The sequence below is a fragment of the Mixophyes fleayi genome, chromosome 2 (genome assembly GCF_038048845.1).
Source record: "Mixophyes fleayi isolate aMixFle1 chromosome 2, aMixFle1.hap1, whole genome shotgun sequence".
Taxonomy (NCBI): domain Eukaryota; kingdom Metazoa; phylum Chordata; class Amphibia; order Anura; family Limnodynastidae; genus Mixophyes; species Mixophyes fleayi.
In genome coordinates, this window is record NC_134403.1 from 221,108,873 (window position 1) to 221,129,371 (window position 20,499).

Below are 20,499 nucleotides of genomic sequence, written 5' to 3' on the forward strand. Positions count from 1 at the left end.
AGAGATGACTATTATTAAAAAGGGCAGATAAGAGTGCTTAGATACTGCAAAACACGCAGACATGACATATGTAATAAAGACAGTTCTGGGGGTAAATGTATCAAGCTGAGAGTTTTCCGGCGGGTTTGAAAAGTGGAGATGTTGCATATAGCAACCAATTAGATTCTAGCTATCATTTTGTAGAATGTACTAAATAAATGATAGCTAGAATCTGATTGGTTTTTTAAACCCGCCAGAAAACTCTCAGCTTGATGCATTTACCCCCTGATCTTCCCTCACTCATGATTTGAGACCTAAATGAGCTAACGCAGGGGTGGGGAACGTTTGGCCGGCGGGCCATATAAGGCCCTCGGAATGAATTGGTGTGGCCCTCTGCCATCCCCCGCTGCTGAAGAGAGAAAAAAAGAAAAATAAACTGAGAACAAAACAAAACCCATCTGACAGACTGGACCACTCCTTCCTTCCCTGCGCACAGTTGCAGTGAGGAGCCGCGGCCCACGAACACCACAGAGAAGGAGGAGAAGATAGTTTGAAGAAAAGAAAATGGAAGAGAATAAAGAAGGCAATCGAAAGGCAAGTGAAGGGGAGGGAAAAAAAAGCATGAAAGAGAGGAGGGAGGGAAGGGAAAAAAAAAAAAAGGCATAAAGGGACACAGTATGAAAGTGGGGTGCTTGACTGTTGAATAGCTTGGCATATTCCAGAGCCCACATTTATTCAGTGTCTTTGTCAAGAGACAATAACTCTAATTCAACCTTCATCCACACATACACAATCAACAATCCTCACTGGCTAGTTATAAAAACTTAAGTAGCAAATAGTCGAACGAAGCAAACATGGAAAAGCAGTTGCGAGTAGCAGCATCATCATCAACGCCAGCTTACATGACATGCCTCACCAAAGAAAAGCAGTTCCAGCCATCACATTAGGGGTGAGTTAATTAAATGTCTGACCAAATACAGCAGGCTAATTTTAAAGTTGATAATTTTGAATGGCCCCTGAATGTTATAAATATCTAAATGACCCTTGGCAGAAAAAAAGGTTGCCCACCACTAAGCTAAAGTGAGCAGTTATTTTAAAGCGGAAGATAGAACAATTTAAATTATTGAACAGGATGGTCCTAAAGTGTAAGGAGGATGGCCTTAATTGTTACTTTTTACCATGTGTGTTTGGAGGTACACCTGCACACCACAATGCATGTTGCAGATTGCTTTAACAAAAGGAAGAGGTTTTCAAAGATCGACATGGGTGTAAACTTTGAAATGCAGATATGTAGGCTAACATAAAAGGTATCATTGTGGGGTCACATGTTTGCAGTTCGTAAATGACCGGTATTGTTACTTTGTTTTTTATTTTTTTATAAAATTTCTATGATAAAATATATTTGGATGACATGTACAATATACTTACAAAGTGCCACGAGAAGCTTGTCGTGCTGCCTGGCGCTCCTTTCTCTTTTTGTCTGGTGGTTTTGCCAGTACTATTTCAATTTCTTCACCCTCCAGGTCTGTTCCATTCATTTCATCCATAGCCTTTTAATTACATTGAAATAATTAACAGGCATGACCGACAACCCAGAAGCAACAAGCTAAACCTGGACTGCATATTGTAACTATCAGGGTTACGATTATAATCTATAAAAAAGTATGTGCATCTGCTAAATAAGTTTTAGTCATTTGTTGCCTATTACATTTCATTAAAATCACTGGCTGAAAATGTGAAGTCTAGGAAAGTGCCCTACTTAAAAGTAAAACACACTACAACAGAGTGGGAGTCATAAGTATGAATAAAAATTATAAGCAATTTATCCTGCATCCACTGGTGACAAACAAGCAACGCTCATGTGAGGAAATGCCAGGAAGAGCCATTAGACATTGATACTTGCAGTGCATTACGTAATAAGTTATAATCTAGTTCCCGGCTAACTGTGACAATCCACTGTATGTTTAAAAAGTGTTAACAGGCGTTCTGCTAGTGTCAATGAAGAATAGATACGTGATCGATCAATTTAAATAGCTGGATTAAATGGGTCTTACAGATTTTGTACAACTGATACTTAAGCATACCCACAACCACATCTTCTAAATGGGTGACACAACCTAGGATCTGAGGCTCTAAAATTGAGGCTTTCCTTCATTTTAAGCGCTGTCCATAGACTCAATTAGAAAGACAAACAGGCTAAAAGGGAAATTAAAATAGGGAAAGCAAGCAAAGCCAAATGTATAAGATTATATCCGACGAGAGATTTTATGTTTTACATTTATGGGTACAACAGTGGAGTATAAAGACCCTAGGAAAAAGTATGGCATTTAGGCACACGTCTAATTTTATATAGGCAAGACTTTGTTCTTTGCTGGTAATATGCTTTTGAGAAACAGAACTAAACCAAAAAAGGAAATGTGTAACAAAAACAAACAAAACAACACACACCACTATTGCAAAGCAATTTTACCAATCACAGCAGTAGCAAATACCCTAAGTGTTTAGATATACAAATTGCAAAGCTTCACACACTTTACAATTTTCGCCAGCAAAGCGATATCTGGCCTCACCCTGACTGCAGAATCTCGCTCTTCAAAGTGTACAAAGGCATAATCCTTCAGTTTCTTCACCCGTTCCAGCTTTCCAAACACTGAAAAAGCCTTTTCTAGAATCTCTTCAGTTACTGTGGAAGACAGATTCCTTACAAAAAGTACTTTGACCTAAAATGACAATTCAAGAATGAAGACCTAAATGATTGAAGGGATAAAAAAAAAAAAAACACAAAAAACACCAAAACAACTTTATGCTGTGCATGAACGTTTCAGAAAAACAAAAAACTTGCTTTGTGCTATTAACCACCGGCATTTAAATCACCACAATTTATTTATATAGCGCCACTGATTCCGCAGCGCTGTACAGAGAACTCACTCACATCAGTCCCTGCTCCATTAGAGCTTACAGTCTAAATTCCCTAACATACACACAGACACACAGACTAGGGTCAATTTGTTAGCAGCCAATTAACCTATCAATATGTTTTTGAAGTGTGGGAGAAAATGCCTCTTTTAACTTAAGTGCAAAAATAGAACCAATTCTATTCTGAGTGCCCATGACCCTTTGCAGTCATATTACACCTGCGTACATTTGTGATATGGCTGTGTTAGAGCTGTTTACTCCATTTCAGTGGTTTCAAATTATGTCGCCAGACTTGAAAGAGAACAGATTACTATTGGCGTGCATTGCTAACCCTTAGTGCAGTGGTTCCCAAACTTTTGCAGTTCGCAGCACCCTTAAGAGTCTCCAAATTTTTTCAAGGCACCCCTCCAAAATAATTACTGAGCAGTCCTGTTTTAGAAGTAGTTGGGTCAAAAAATTGTAATAAGTATTTAGGTCAGGACAGAAATACTTCTTTAGTTGTATGCAAAAATGCCCCCTGTGCATCAAGGCACGCTGCCCCCTCTGCCGTCACGCTGTCCCCCTCCGCTGTCACGATCCTTCTCACTCTGCCCCCTCTGCTGCCCCGCTGTCACGTTCCTTCTCACTCTGCCCCCCTCTGCTGTCCCGCTGTCACGGTCCTTCTCACTCTGCCCTGCGCCAGCCATAGAAAAAAAGAAAGAACACAAAAACTTACCAATCCGCGCGGCGCCGGGACCCAGCACCCACCTCTCTCTAGCAGCTGTCACAGACGTCGATATTCAGTGACAGCTGCGGGAGAGAGGTGGATGCTGGGTCCCGGAGCCGCGCGGATTAGTAAGTTTTTGTGTTCTTTCTTTTTTTCTATGGCTGGCCCGCGGCACCCCAGTGACAGAGCCGCGGCGCACACTTTGGGAACCGCCGCCTTAGTGTGTAACTACACACAAGCTGCTACACCCAAGCCGTGCTGTATTTGGCCTCTTCATTCCACCGACATGCCAAAACCAAATTGAAAATTTCTATTGAAATAAATGGGACACCGATATTGGATATGGAGCTTCACAGCAATGTTATTTTTCCCACATATTAACAGATTAAATAAATTTTTATTCATGTGTTGTCAAAGCGGGAGTTCTTAGTATTCCCTCTCACCAGCCAATCCACAAGGACTTATTTCATTAAAAAAGGATCATGCCTGTTCTATTTACATTTTATTAATGTTCGTATAAAGGTATAGAAGTGTATGGGCGGTATACCAATATTATTCATTACGCTAGTACCCACAGGTCACGGAGGCACTGCATGCCCAATGAATTCGCAAATACACGGGAATGTTGCATATAAACAGTTATGTGTAACGGAATTTGTATTTCACATTTGGAGCAAATACAATGCTAGTGGTTAACAGACAAACGTAATCAATCAGGCACAGATGGTCAGGTCTAAAAAATATAAACACATATCAATATTAAACAGAACGAGAAATATATATATATATATATATATATATATATCTATATCTATATATATATATCTATATATATCTATCTATATCTATATATATATCTCTGTCTTAAACGATAATCAATACATAGCAAGAGGCAGCTGCCATAAAAGGAGTATGCCACAACCCCTTAAATGATAATCATATAGGAGAGGAGGATTGACTCGGGTGGCCACCTGTGTTTGAGAGCATAGCGGAGAGGACGAAACCAGAAACCACAAGTACTGTTTTAAGCATTATCCTAGGATCTGGGAAAATTGAAAGCACTTTATTAATCTGAAAAGTCCCTTCTATTGTATGCATACTCCTTGAACTGCTCCCTATACTTCATATATACATCGAATACTTACCTAATTGATACAGCCTTAATGCGCATTAGGAGATACCTATGTTTCTATAGAAAGACAGCATTGTGCTAATGAGACATCGTACAGATGAATTTTTTTCTTTAAAATTCATACTGAAGAGGAAATATCTGTTGAGATCCTCTCTTTACATTAGTCTTTTATTTACACTGAAAAATATGTAATTACTACTACTCACTGCAGATTTTGAGTTTTGACTTTATATGTAATAAATGATATGATGTAATATTTTGCAGTTTGTTTTCATTAGTTGAAATCTGTCAATTGTGTATATTTCACCAAATTTAAATAGAGTTTGAGTGCCTTTTTTTATTTTTTTTTGCTAGTGGTCAACAGGCCTTACACAACAAATTGAAATTTTTATAAAAGACTACATTGTTCAAAAAAGTGTTTAATACATCTGAGAAACTAATTTGAAAGAAAAAAATCAAAATAGTTAATACACACTAATAAATTAGATATTGTTTTTTGTTAATTAAACAATTGCTCACCTTTGCCATTATCTCAGGGTCTGGCTCCTCCACTGGATCTGCCCATTCTACAGTTACCACATTGCCCCAAACTTTCACCTTGCCACTCATTAATCTGCGCCTGGCCTGTGCTGCAGTCTTGTGGTCCTCATACTCCAGGAAGCAAAAGCCACGGTTCTTCTTCTTGTCATCAGGTTGATGGTAGAGGATCACATCCACCAGGCCCTCTGAAAGTTACAGAATTAACACTCAATGGCCAACATGAAAATAATGCTTTCAATAAAAAAAGGATCACTTTCATCAAGCATTTAAAAAAGTAGTAGATACAGCAACTGGATAAACAGTCAAATAACAGTACCTGTGACTTTACTAAACTCCTCCAGTATATTTTCTTTAGTTTTATTTTTAGGAATGGATCCAACAAAAAGTCTGTTATTTGCCACAGAAATGCATACTCCAATGTGTTTGCCAGGGCGTATTTCATAGTTGTCACACTAAACACAAACAAAAAAAAATGTATGAAAAGCATTGCCACTATGATGAAGATCTACTAAAAAGACAAAATTACGCATTTCTTTATGTAAGAGCTATTAGCAATATCCAAGAACTTATCATAACTGAAGGTATTTGAGATTCTAATTGAGAGCTGGTTCATTAATATTTGTGCTAGCTCTCCCTGCAGCTTTGAGAGCACATTGCAACTATCAAATAATGCTTGAATAGCACACTCTTGAAAAGCTTCCTTGGAGAGTTCTACTATTGAAGCTTTGTGGACGAACCAAATTCTTCAGCGTTGAGAGCAGATTCAGGCAATAGAGGATCAAGTTGCCTTCATTTAAATATGTGCAGGGTAGGATTGATAAAGAAGGGACTGTACAATGTGTATAGTGTTGTTAAAAAGGACCCTGCCATCAGCCTTACCAGAAAAGCACGCACTCAGCATATGTAAATACAGTGCCAAAATACATACCGTATTTATCGGCGTATAACACGCACAGGCGTATAACACGCATCTTCATTTTAAGAGGGAAATTTCAGGAAGATTTATTTTGCCATTCTGGTCTCCTTTAAATCTGTGCACACTGCTGCACAACATCTATGTAATACACTAGCACTTTGTTAAATATATATATATATTATAGAAATAATTTTAGAATATTTTCAGCACATACAGTAATATTTATTACTTGCACATATTGGATCCAGCATGCTGGCACTATTGTATCACCAGTTTTTCACATATGGGAATTAGCATGTTAGCACTTTATATAATTATTTTAAAATGACTATATACCGTATTTTATCTGTTTAATTGTTAGTTCGTTGTTGCGCCGTACACAAAACCCCACTTTACTTCACTACTTTACTTGTACCTGACGGGTACAAGTTCTCCTACCTCAGACAGCGAACTCTCGCAGTGCAGAGCGTTGCCGTGGTTACGCTCCGATGGCCGCGAGAATTAGACGTGAGGAAGGCGCGGCTTGCCGTTGCCTACTGATTGCCTCACACTCCACACGCTATAAAAACATGGCTTCTTAACATTATATCGGCGTATAACACGCATACATCATTTGCCCCCTATTTTCAGGGGGAAAAAAGTGCGTGTTATACGCCGATAAATACGGTATATACATTTTTTCCTCTAGGAAAGGGTCATTTTAGGCATATATGGGAAAGTGATTAGTAAATCTAATACAAGGCATCTCAAGTTTTTGCTGTGATCTCATATTTGATGTATATTAAAAAGCTTCACATTGTGCCATAACTTAAGCAATTCTTATATATAACAAATTTAGAGAGTGATACACCATGGCTTTCATCGATACAAACTGTAAATCATGCCCCTCTCACATTTTTGCCATAAAAAACTATTAAAAAAAAAAACCTTTTACTTTAGTCAAGCAAATGCTACATTTTTTTATGGGACAAAGCTTTTTTTGGTACCATAGTCAAATAAACATCTTCTAAACATCTTGTGTTTCTTCCCTTAACTACTCACAAAATAATTTGAGCCCATAAGATACAACTTTTTTTTTTTTTTTAATTCTGTAACACTGAACATCTATAGTTCTACCAAACATGTGCACTTATTGGAGGTTTTGTGGTAAAATTAACAGTTAAGCCATTTATTTTTAAGGATATGGTAACATACATAGGGTTGAAATGCGAGACAGTCCAGTCTATGTAAGAGCATATACATACATCAGGTCCATATTATAAATGTCTCAACACATGATTAGGGATGGGGAATAATAAATTGCAAGAAAAAGAAAGATCTAGTTTTACAACCACTTTATTAGACCCAGATTACCACTCACTTGCATGACCAAATCACTAGTGCTTCCTGCCCGACACCAAAGCACCACTGATACATAGAGACAATGCATCAGGGACAATTATCTACACAAGATTGCTTTCCTCATGCGTCTAAGTAACTATTGGGTGCCCAAAAGGACACCCAAACACTATTTAATGTTAGTCATGTGACTCTCATTTCACTGAAGTCCTGAGGATAAAGCGCACATAGAAGTTGAGAATCAAGTTGAAACTTATTCTTTAAGTAGTGGCATTAAAAAAAAACTGTTAAAGAAGGATAGATCTCAATCTTACACACAATTTTACACTTATTTATTTATTTATTTTATTTACAGCTATTAAAACATAACCACTTACCAATTTCACAGCCTCTTGAGCTGCCTCTTTATTACAGAAAGTGATAAAGGCATAACCTCTATTTTGCCCAGAAAGAGGATCCATCATAAGACGAAGATCCCAAATGGGGCCTGCTTTTTCAAAAAGAGGCACTAACTCATCCTCATACAAGTCTCTAGGTATCTTGCCAACAAAAACCTGTAAAAAAAAAAAAAAAAAGCATACAAATTTTTAGGTGAGGGGGGGTTGAATAATCAGAAAAATGTCATTATACTGTTCTAAGAACTTATGCTTGGTGCAATTTCACTTTATCTATGTAAACTTAATGTGAGAGGGAAGCAAACGTGCAAATTGTCTTGTTTCTTACACACAGACCTCTGTGCCGATGCCAGGCTGTGCACAAGAGGATATGGAGTCTGGTGGAGGACCCCCATATTTTCTTTGACCTGTTGTTACATCCAAGCTGTATCCAGTTCTTTCTAGTAATACCTGAAGGAGAATAACACAGACATTTCAGTAGACATTACATGTTAAATAACATTTAAAAAGGCAAAGAGATGACTATAGAAACACACAGTAAGTGGTTAATTAACATTAACATTTATAAACTTTATGACCCCTGTCTTGATGGCTGGATAAAGGATCTCTGCAAACCAAAAGAAAAATTATACACTAGCGTGCAATGTTTGGAATCCGTATGAAATTTCTTGGGTTTTGAACGATTTTATACTTTATTTTTTTAATCAACGTGCCATTAATTGATTTCAAAATATGATGAAGACAGACTCCAAAGTCCCATTTTCAGCAACTATTACTCAAATGTCCTAATGGCCAAAACAAAACAGCATTCTCAACAAACATGTCAAGTCTTCCGTTTTGAGAAATGAAGGCTATTCCATGCGTCATTGCCCAGAAACTGAAGCTTTCATACAAGAAGTTGTCTACTAGTGTCTTGAGAAAAAATGGGCAAACTGGATCTGATCAGGATATAAAAAAATAAAAAAGTAAGAGAAGATGTGGAAGGGTCAGATGCACAACGGCACAACCAATCCTACCGATTTCTTGTGGGAGGAGCTTGACCACAAGGTCAGGAAAAATGCCACACAAGTCAACTTTGGGAAGTCGTGGGTACCAATTTCCCCTGAATATCTTCAAAAATTGACAGCTAGCATGCCAAAGCTGTAATTGCTCCAAAATGAAGGATTCTTTGACAGAACAGATATGAAATGGACTAGAATTTCAGTTCAATTTAATGGTACCTTGATATAAAATCAAAAACAAAAAGTATCCATACTTTCAAAAAACAAAACATTTTTTGGCAATTCCAAACTTTTGCCTTGACAAGCAAATTGAAGGGTTTCTATTTCCATCAAATCAAGAATACTGGATTGCTAAACCAAGAAATAACGTACACAAATTGTTTTCAAAAATAAAACCACCACACGCATAACCATCTGGACAATATGATAAGGCCTTATCTATGTGGCCTTTTTATATTGTACCAGTGTTTGCATGGTTTCCTCCACACAAACACTTGGTAGAAGACAGGAACTTACAATAGAAGTAAATACGCCAACAAAATCCAAATCAATGGATAAAAGTAATGTGCAGCGCAAGATCATCATCATCATTTATTTATATAGCGCCACTGATTCCACAGCGCTGTGCAGAGAACTCATTAACATCAGTCCCTGCCCTATTGGAGCTTACAGTCTAAATTCCCTAACATACACACACACACACAGACACAGAGAGACTAGGGTCAATTTTGATAGCAGCCAATTAGCCTACTAATATGTTTTTGGAGTGTGGGAGGAAAACCGGAGTAGCCGGAGGAAACCCACGCTAACACGGGGAGAACATACAAACTCCACACAGATAAGGCCATGGTTGGGAGTTGAACTCATGACCCCAGCGCTGTGAGGCAGAAGTGCTAACCACTTAGCCACTGTGCTGCCCCGTAAGATGAGCACTTTCCCTACTTGGCCTGTGTAATATATCTCTATATATCCATCTATATACAAAATGGAATTTACATTGTTGACTCCAATGGAGCAGGGGCTGATGTGAATGGCTACCTATTGTGTGAAATATGAATGGCGCTATATAAACGATAATACATTACGCCTTCAACTTTGTGAAGATCCTAAATGGAATTCTAAGAAAAATGCATGTGGTGTATTTTTATTTCTAATCTTTATCTGCAGTTAAATTGACTTCTATTCCTGCAAGTACATCACTCACTTTTCATTACTCCTATCCAGCTACCCTATATCCACTTCTGAAATTGCCATTTGATTCAGTTACAAAAACAGGATAGTGTGGAAAGAACCACGCTTCCCTTTCGTGTACTGTGGATGATGCTGCCTCTATGGGAAAACCTTCTATTAGAGGTGGGTACATTACATCTAGGGTATAAATATAGTGAAGGTCTGCTTTCAGTGGCAAAATTTAGATGCATAATTGATTGGTTATGAATTACAAGATTACAGCAAATGCATAAAATAAAACACATTTGGATGGTCAGGACCAAAAGGTAGACAATAATAAGTTTAGAGCAAATTGTACAGTGTAACAAAAAAACACAACCATAAAAAATAAAATAAAAAAACCCTCGAGAAACCCAATAATCCGTGGGATAAATTGTCCAATTAGTCCAAAGTCCAAGATAAATCCCAAAACAAACTTTGATAGAAAAGCTAATGTCCAAACTACAACCAAGGTGTAACAAGCTCCAGCTCCTATATTAATGGTCCATAGCAATAGTTTAAATTCAAGTCAATGGTAAGAGAGATGCAACAAGCAACGTTATAGAGATATACTAATCATAGTGCCATTCATCTTCTGACCAGCTCTGCTATGATTGGCAGAATGTTCATGACACAAAAATACACCCACCCCCCACTCCCCCACAAGCAATTACCTTAATCTTTGCTTCATCTGGAGCCTTGACACTTTCCGGGGTCTTGTTTCCCTGCTTTTCCCTCTGCCTGTAGGTTTTCATGACTCCAGCAGGGAGGGAGCTTTTGTTCTGAAAAATAAACAAATCATTGACTTACTGTTTTCAAAACATCTCACATGGTCACTTATATGTGTTCAGAAAAAACGTTACAAAACATTATAAATATGGGGTACTATCTTGTGCAAAACAAAATGTGATTATGCTCACTATTTATTCAGGCAAGTTAGCCACCTTTACTCACTAGTAAAAGAAAACAGGATTTATACTTACGATAAATCTCTTTCTCTGAGTCCATTTGGGGGACACTGCTTAACCATGGGGATTGAGTAGGGAGGGGAGGAGTCTGGCACCTAAAGAGTTAACTTTTTTCCTGCTGACAGCATATCCCTCCCACCAACTCCCCACATACCTCAGTTTGATTACCAAAGCCTTAGGACGAGAGGCCAATCAACCAAGATACACCACTCAACAGAGGGGGCAGTGTCCCCCAGATGGACTCAGAGAAAGAGATTTATCGTAAGTATAAATCCCGTTTTCTCTTTCATCCATCTGGGGGACACTGCTTAACCATGGGGACTTACTAAAGCAATCCCTCTGAAGGGTGGGACCGCTCTGATCTCCCTGCACGTAGAACACTACGGCCAAATGAGGCGTCCCCAGACGCAAATACATTAATTTGGTAGAATTTCGTAAAGGTATGGACCGAGGACCAGGTGGCTGCCCTGCACAGCTGGTCCACCGTGGCTCCATTCCGTGCCGCTCCTTCGGCACAGGGAGATTAATACAATATAATCCTCCTTAATTGTCAGGGTAAGCCATCTGGCAATAGTTTGCTTAGATGCTGGCCATCCCCTCCTAGAAAAAACAAATAGAGAATCTGTCTTACGTATCTTTGCAGATCTCTTAACCTATATACGTAATGCCCACACTACGTCCAAATTATTTGTTTTTGTTCCAGGAGTCAGAGGTTCCTCTCTGAACACCGGAACAACTATTTCCTGATTGACATGGAAACCTGAGACCACCTTAGGGAGAAAGGACGGAATAGTCCTTAAAACTGCTCTGTCCTCATAAAAGACCAGATAAGGTTCTTTGCAAGATAGAGCTTCCAGCTTGGAGACCCTTCTAGCCGAGGCAATGGCGAGCAGGAAGACTGTCTTCCAGTTCAAGAACCGCCACTCTGCTGAGAGTAGAGGTTCAAAGGGAGGCTCCTGCACTCCTGGTGCCTCCTTGCTTGTTTATGTACGACACTGCCGTGGTATTGTCGGAGTGGATGCGGATCGGCCTTCCCTGAAGAACACACTGAGCTCTCTGTAGCACCTTCCAGATGGCCAAGAGCTCCCGCATATTTATGGAAAGACCCCACTGTCTTTCTGACCACAGGCCCTGTATCCTTAGGTGAAGGACCACTGCCCCCCCAACCCCTCAGACTGGCGTCTGTGGATACCAGGATCCAAGCCCACGGGCCAAAGGATCTGCCTCTTGTTAGGTTGTCCTCCAACAACCATCAGCTGAGGGACCATCTGTGACTTTGTTATATTCAAGAGCCAGCCTTGCTGTTCCAGCACCCTCACCATAAGGCGAAGATGTTGTTCCAACAACTGTGCTGTTGTAGCCTTGACTAACAGATCGTCCAGATAAGACACTAACTGCACCCCCATGGAGTGAAGAAGTGCCGCCATAACTACCATAATCTTTGTAAACACCTGGGCCAATGCTCACAAGCCAATTTAGCATTACATTTGGAACAGACAATATGTTTGGCATGCCCAAACACTTCCACAACATTTATCAGAAAATACAGATTAGGTTATTTAACATATCATAGTATTTCTGATTAAATAAGACAGGTTTGGAGAGCTTTATAGTTTCCCTTAAACAACAGTTCTCTCAACACATCATTGTCTTATAATACACATGCATACACAGAAGAAACAAAGTGATACTTAGCGGGGAAGATATGTGTCAACAGTGCACTTCTCTCCAAATGACTGCTGCATCTGTCCTCCTTTTGAACTTTGGCGCCAAAAGGGATCTTCCACGTACACACTAAGCAGGGGGGGGGAGGGGGGGGGGGAAGCGGTGTTCCTCAAACACATTTCCCTATCACTGGAATCTCCTTCTGTGTTTTTCATTAACAGCAATTTTCCCTTTCTGTATTTAGGGGAAATCCTGTTAGAATGTGTTCCCCGTACAGCGCTATCACTAGCGCGCCATCCTTCAAGTACCCACTACCATCCCATAGGAGGAGGGGACTTCCGGGGAACGGCAGCAGTAATGGGGCTTTCTGCTTAATGGCAGCGCCCGTCCTGCTATCAGCGGGGAGAGTCTCTTCCCGCTGTGAGAAGCGTTTTACCTCCTCTGTCTGCGGGGTCGCCCCCAGCTGACAGGCACTTCTCCCATGAGTCAGCTCAGTTGTACAGAGAGCCTCTCGCTGCTATAAACAAAAAACTTTGAAAAGCAAAGAAAAAACCTATTACCAGTGAACAGTGTTCACTGTCTCTTGGAGCTCTTCTGATGCGCAGCCCAATTCAAACTGAGGTATGTGGGAAATTGGTGGGAGGGATATGCTGTCAGCAGGAAAAAAGTTAACTCTTTAGGTGCCAGACTCCTCCCCTCCCTACTCAACCCCATGGTTAAGCAGTGTCCCCCAGATGGATGAAAGAGAAAGGTGCATTAATATTTTATTATATTCCAAAATGTCACTCAATGTCAGTTCCAGTCTGTAACTAGAGTGAGCACTGCATCATAGGATACATTTCCAAACAATTCACTGTAAAAAGCTAGGGCAAAAAGCTTTAAAGCCACCTTAAAAAGAGATTATTGAACATCTCAACCCCCAATAATAGCTAAATACTTAGCTTTAGGGACTGCACACCACCATTTTAAATAGGTGGGCAGGTAGCAAATATTTATGTATTTCTATATGTCATCGTTTCTAAGCTCCCCTGGTCAATATAGGCCTATGTAGTTCTTCAAGAGGCAGTAAAAAGTCTGTTATTGCAAGAGAACAAGCTCTACTATTTTCCACTATTTAATATCTGGCATGGTTAGATGTCCGGTGGTAAGCTTATAGCTAGGTGGTGGACAGAGGAGCATGTAGGACTTTTTAAACAACAACCAAAGAGCTATTAAGAAGAAAAAAGTAAATACACAAAATCAATTCACATAGTATTTTTATTGATATTTTAGTTTGCAATATATCACATATCCTCTAACTTTAAGAAAATAATGCACAAACTAGAGAAATATGGAAGCTGCATCTTAAAATGGAACCAAGCAGAAATCAATGCAGTTAGAAATGGTGCATGTATTTAATACAAGCATTTCATTTATGCTAAATAGGAAAACAATCTCCGATTCCAAACAGCAAAGCCTGTCATCATGAGATTCCTCAAGAGGATTGTGTCAAAATGATTATTGCAACTGATTATTTTTCCCTCAAAAATATATTTTCACATCAATTAAATATTATTTTAACTCTTTATAATTCACTTTGTCTCAGAATTTAATTTACACTTACCAGCACTATAGCTTACTGGATATTTATTAGCTATACATAATCATCATCATCATCACCATTTATTTATATAGCGCCACTGATTCCGCAGCGCTGTACAGAGAACTCATTCAATTCAGTCCCTGCCCCATTGGAGCTTACAGTCTAAATTCCCTAATATACACACACACACACACACACACACACACACACACATAATGTATTCATATGTAGTTTTTGATATATAGAACAAGAGCTTGATGCTACAAAGTACACCAGCAAGTTACATTTATTACCAGCGCATGCATCTCACTGGTCACGTATACATATAATTATTAATACAGTTATAAATAATCTGCCACAATGGTTCCTGATGCCACAAAGTACATTGTTCTTTTCAGGTTATGTTTCTTACCAGAGACTCAGCTTACTGGCTAATTTAGGTGGACATACATAGTTTTATAAAAATGTAGAACATTTAGGAAAGGGTATTAATAACATTTTTCCATGTTGTGTTAGGTTACACAGTTAAGATATCCCAGCCGCACGCAGCTACAGACCAGAAGCTTTGCCACATCACTCAATTCAGCTGAATACTGTCCACAAACATTCTTGTGCAGGGCATCCCAGAGTCCTGGTGTCATTTTTTAAGCTAATGAATGTGTGTAATATAAACATACCCGTACCAGGCGATGGAATAAATACAGTAAGGTGATCTGGCTCTACTCAAATGAACATTAAAAGACAAAAACTTGTGATAACGAGCATAAAGCAGCACAAATACCATACAATATTATGTCCCCATCAACACAAATACAGACATTGCACAATAACCTTAAAATTTGTAACCACTTAAAGAAAGCCTAGATCACCGCAATCTAACTTTTTGGAAATTAAGACCTAGATAACATTTGACGTACTATCTTGTATACACCAACAACAAAATGTACACAATTTGCACAAATAAGGTATATAATGTTAGTCACACCCAGGATGATCTTTCTATTTCCTATTTGGTTAATGCATTGCTGGTCAAATTTAATGAGATCAAGCTGTTAAGTGCTTGAGCTTAATAGACAGATCATTTACAAAAGGATATGACAGAAAAGTACCACACTCTGGCAGATAATGGTCATCTCCCTTTTACAGGTCCGCAACTTGCCCAAGAAGTAGACAGTTTTGAAGAATCAGGCATTGTGCCGATTTTTGGTCTACATATGCAGCAATATCAGGCCAAATGTCTGAACATTTGCATGTGGCTAACAAATTAAAATATATTTGAAACTTGAAATTATGAGAGCACACTCAGCAGGCTTCTTGACAAACCCATTTAAGGACACTAAATTCAGACATTCAAGTAACAGAGCTGGAGGAAAACAGACATCACTTTCAACTTTTATGCCAAATTCCCTCGCTTTTGTCAGTCTACGTCTCTCCTTAGATACTCGCTACCCAGCCATGACCAAACTGTCACTGCACAGTCCAATTCATATTCTATCATTTGGGACCCACTGGGATTGGTTCCCAAGTTATATTTTAAGGATTCTTTAGTGACTGGTACATGTTTCGTGCCCTTAACTTCCGCTACCTCTCCTTGTTCCAAACATATTGCACCACTAGTGCTTTATTATTGGTGGATAATAATGCTCCTGTCTAACAGAAGGCTACTGGTAATTTCCCTATCAATTGTTATTCCACTACCTTCTGTATTATGTGTTTTCCACAAATGATGTATTGTAAGCTCATTTGAGATGGACTATTTTTGAGGTTTCATGTCAATGTATGAAATTTGTTTTTCATAATCCCTTCAATGTACAACACTGTAATAGGTCAGGACTTTACAAAAAGATAGATAATATGGCATGTGGCTTAGGCTGCACTGACAGCAAAGTAATGGAAATGAGCATCAGGGAATAAGGCATCATTTAAGTATCACTGGTAGTGTCACAACATTATAGACCAGGGGTCCTCAAACTACGGCCCGTGGGCCACATGCGGCCCGCTGAGGACATTTATCTGGCCCGCCGGGCATAGTCGGATTAAGGGGTTTGTTTGTTTTTTATTCTTATTTTTAATGGCGGCGGTGTTGGTGGGGGGGGGGGGTTCGGGGCTTCCTTCGTTGGTGGGGGGAGCCGGGTAGTATGAAAAAAAAAAATACACTACTCACCTCACCGCGGCGCTGGCGTCCCTCCTCCTCCTTCCTCTCTGCACTGTTGATACTGAATGACAGGCGTGACGTCATCAAGTCACGCCTGTCATTCAGTGAGGAGCATCGCGGAGAGGAAGCAAGAAGAGAGAAGACAGAAGAGAGGAGAAGAAAAGAAAAGCTAATAGAAAGGTAAGTAAAAAAAAAAAAGGAATAACGCAAAACGGCACGGCATGGAGGAAAAAGGGGTAAGTGAAAGGCACAGCATGGAGGAAAAAGGGGTAGGAGAGAGGCACAGCATGGAGGAAAAAGGGGTAGGAGAGAGGCACAGCATGGAGGAAAAAGGGGTAGGAGAGAGGCACAGCATGGAGGAAATAGGGGTAGAAGAGATGCACAGTATGGAGGAAAAAGGGGGAGAAGAAAGGCACACTATGGAGGAAAAAGGGGGAGAAGAAAGGCACACTATGGAGGAAAAAGGGGGAGAAGAGAGGCACAGTAAGGAAAAAGGGGGAGAGGCACAGCATGGGAAAAAAGGGGGGAGAAAGGCACAGTATAAGAAAAAAAGGGTGAGAAACAGCATGAGGAAAAAGGGGGGGGGAGAGACACAATAGTGGGGACAATTAATTAATTTAAGATGGGGTGGTTTGGGGAGAATGAGGTCCCTTTATTAAATGTGCCTATGAATTATTTAATGGCAGTGACGGTTGCGGGAAATAGGTATATTTCTGAAATGTAAATACTATTAATTTATTGCTGGGGCTATTTGTAGAGAGGGAAATAGTATTCACATTTAATAAATAAACCTATTTTAAATGTTGGGGCTGGAGGAAGGCCTAATTATTAATCATGGGTGGTACTGATTTAATGCCGGGGGTGGCTGGAAAAAAAAATGGGTACATTTAGAAAATTACAAATAGGGCCCCTAACATTCCAGGATCCAGACAAGCCGCAACTAAAGAAACCTGCAGCACAGGTGGTGAAAGTGAGAACAGGTAGGAGAGAGCAGCAAAGTCTGTGAAATAATGTGATTCTAGTGGGATAATCCCAATTTTTGGTGACCGTTCAATGGTGTACACAACAATGCAGTTTTTTTGTCTGTAGGAGGGTGGCCTGGCCATGCCCAATGATGCATTATCAATGGTATTTTAATTTGCGGTATCATTGCTAGTTTTAATGTGCATTATAAATTTTATTTTTAAAGTGTGGTTTCGTTGCTAGTTTTAGTGCACGTTATCAATGGTATTTTTAATGTGTGATATCATTGCTAGTTTTAATGTGTGGTGTCAATACCCATTTTAATGTAGTGTTTTGATGATTGTTTTAATGTACAGTATTTTAGTTTGTGAAAACAATGATTTTTCTTATGCAGAAAACCTAAGCGAGCCCTCTGGGAGAGCTGTAAGTGTCATACTGTAGGCTGTAGGTGATGTAATGCAGGATGTGTCACTATGCCCTTAATTTTAGATCTTAGGGGCCCCCATCTTCAGTGCCCCGGGCCCCCCGAAGCCTTAATCCAGCTCTGCCGCCCGGGGTTTATGCCGCCGCTGCCTGTCATTTTTTTTACATGACAAGGACGGTCATTGGTGGAAGAGGGAGAAGGGGCGGCGGCCGCCGCCGATTGGCTGGCCGGCTGAAGCGCTGGATCATAGTTTTTGTTTTTACTATAGTCCGGCCCTCCAATGGTCTGAGGGACAGTGAACTGGCCCCATTTAAAAAGTTTGAGGACCCCTGTTATAGACCGTCTATTGTGCATCCATCTCTCTCAGAACTACTTTGGTTTGAGTAACAGTGTTAGTGTTTATAGTAGCGGGCTAGAAAGTTATTTAGGTGTTTGTACTTTGGTTGTTCATATTTAGCTCTGTACATATCAGTAGTTTGTCACCTTCAACAACAAAAAAAAAAAAAAATGGGGGGCCTGTTATTAGCTCATTTCACTTGCATACTTTTTTGCTCTAGGTCAAGTTCTACTTTTGGTTTGACTGGAGCACCAAATGTTTCTCACATGTTGTGCAGCAAGAAAATAAAGTATTGAATTGAAATAAATCAAACAATTTGCAAAATTTTGCTCATAGTAATTTCATTTACTTTTTTACATTTAAATACCCAATTATGACTCTTAGGTGGTATTCAATTGTCGGCGGAAACGGCGAAAACCTCGCGGTCCACGCACTATTAGCGCGGACTGTGAGCCGCGAGCTGAAATACAGCTAACTACTACCGTAATAACGGTAGTGGTTTTTACGCGGCGGGATTTCTTAATAATTGAATACCCTCCTTAGCGTTTATTCAACAGGAGTATACCATGCTCTTCACAAGCGAGATCAATGGCAAAAATTCAGAGTATGAGGCTTCAAAAATACAGAGCAAGAAGTTACAAGGAAATGGTTCACTTAGACCAATACTGCAACACAATAACGCAAACTTTATTATATCTTTTTTTAAAACATTTCAATTGAATCTTTACTTTGATTTCGAAAAAGCAAAATATTTTTCTAAAACCGAGTAGAGAAAATGTGTATAGGGGATTTAAAATTTCTTACAGTAACATTTTAAATATTGTTAATATAACCATAAACAGTGTTCCTATATTATATTGGGGGTTATCCTTTATAGGAATCTCAATTCAGTGTATTATATATAGAAGTTTACCTTTCTATAACTTCACCATCTACTGTCTACTATTGTAATGTGAATATGCTGATCCAATAATTTACTTCTAACTAGGGATCTCTCCAATTTTTTACGCAACCCTTCTTAAGTTAATATTTTATAACATTCTCTTGGGTGTTTTCATTGAATGTAATAGCATATTTGGCGCTCTCAAGATAAGATAATATATTGCCACTTGCATATATTTATATTTAAGAGTTTTTGTTTTAGAGATAATTAAATTAACTTTTACCAATTTGTAACAGTTCCCTCTACTTGCTTCAGTGTTCTCCCCAGCACCACCCAGCTGTTTTCACTTGCCACCCAGTTCTGGAAGCCCAACAAAGCCCTACTATAATAGAATAAACCATTGTTCCTCCTATTAGAATAGGCATTATGTGAGCACTGCAGCCAGCAGTGTGTGTTAGACCACTGACCTTCAGTCTTGGCAGGGGTGGACAATAAAGTCCAACATTTTCAATATTATTACAAAGTATTACAACTGCCCCCACCAGACTACTTAATGCCACCCAGCAGGCAAAATCTTCTATGGAGAACACTGTGCTTTCACATTATACACAGTAGCTCAGCTGTATACCATAATGTAAAATTATATTAGTATTTTATTACTACAAGCTGTATAATAAACATTTATGCGATTTTTGTACCTCCTTTCTTTCCCTTCCTCTAATTGAGTGGTTGCATGTAAAAAACATGAAGGTCCAGTTCTCTTGTTTATATTGTGTCACTTTTCTTTCATCCCTATAATAGTATCAGATCTATTATTCCCTATTAATTCATACTTATATTTCCATATATTAGATGCAGCATAAAGTGAAACAGCTGATGCACATTTAGCTCATGCTATTCCCAGGCAAGAAGCTGATCTTAGATAATGCCAGAAGTTTTAAACTCCGGTCAGCCAATCCTTGTGAGACATGACATATATACTTCAAAGCCAATAGAATTCTTGTTAGATCGTCCCTTATGTTTATATTCTCATTATGAACTTTCTATACCTTTAGCGATGCCATGTACATTGTTTTTACATTCAAGACAACCATTATGGATTATTTTCTAATATGATGGTATTAAATGAATGATGAATGATGAATTTTGAAAATTCATTTGATTTACACTTAAAAATAACTTGCGTATTTCCTGTATTCCTCATTGTTTTGTTTCCTACGTATAGTAGGTTCGTCTGTTCATACACATAGTAACCATGGCAACAGGTATAAGTGTGTATAGAAAGCTTACATAGAAATTTATATTCGTATTAATGTACTAATTTTAATGTTCAAATGATATATTCTTCCTTTGTCTTAAATCTGCATTTTTAATCACTTCTCATTCAAAT

At 39.0% G+C, this 20,499-nt stretch overlaps 1 protein-coding gene across 1 annotated transcript in view; it reads right to left on the reverse strand.

The window, feature by feature from the left end:
* HNRNPR (heterogeneous nuclear ribonucleoprotein R) overlaps positions 1-20,499 on the reverse strand; it is a 40,216-nt gene that overhangs the window by 3,777 nt on the left and 15,940 nt on the right. The window contains exons 2-8 of the mRNA XM_075195501.1: positions 10,807-10,914; positions 8,259-8,372; positions 7,905-8,081; positions 5,590-5,725; positions 5,253-5,458; positions 2,550-2,699; positions 1,408-1,529 (exon numbers count right to left, since the gene is read on the reverse strand). Of these exons, the coding sequence (XP_075051602.1) occupies positions 1,408-1,529; positions 2,550-2,699; positions 5,253-5,458; positions 5,590-5,725; positions 7,905-8,081; positions 8,259-8,372; positions 10,807-10,887 (986 nt within the window). The 5' untranslated portion in view covers positions 10,888-10,914. The remainder of the gene's footprint in view (positions 1-1,407; positions 1,530-2,549; positions 2,700-5,252; positions 5,459-5,589; positions 5,726-7,904; positions 8,082-8,258; positions 8,373-10,806; positions 10,915-20,499) is intronic.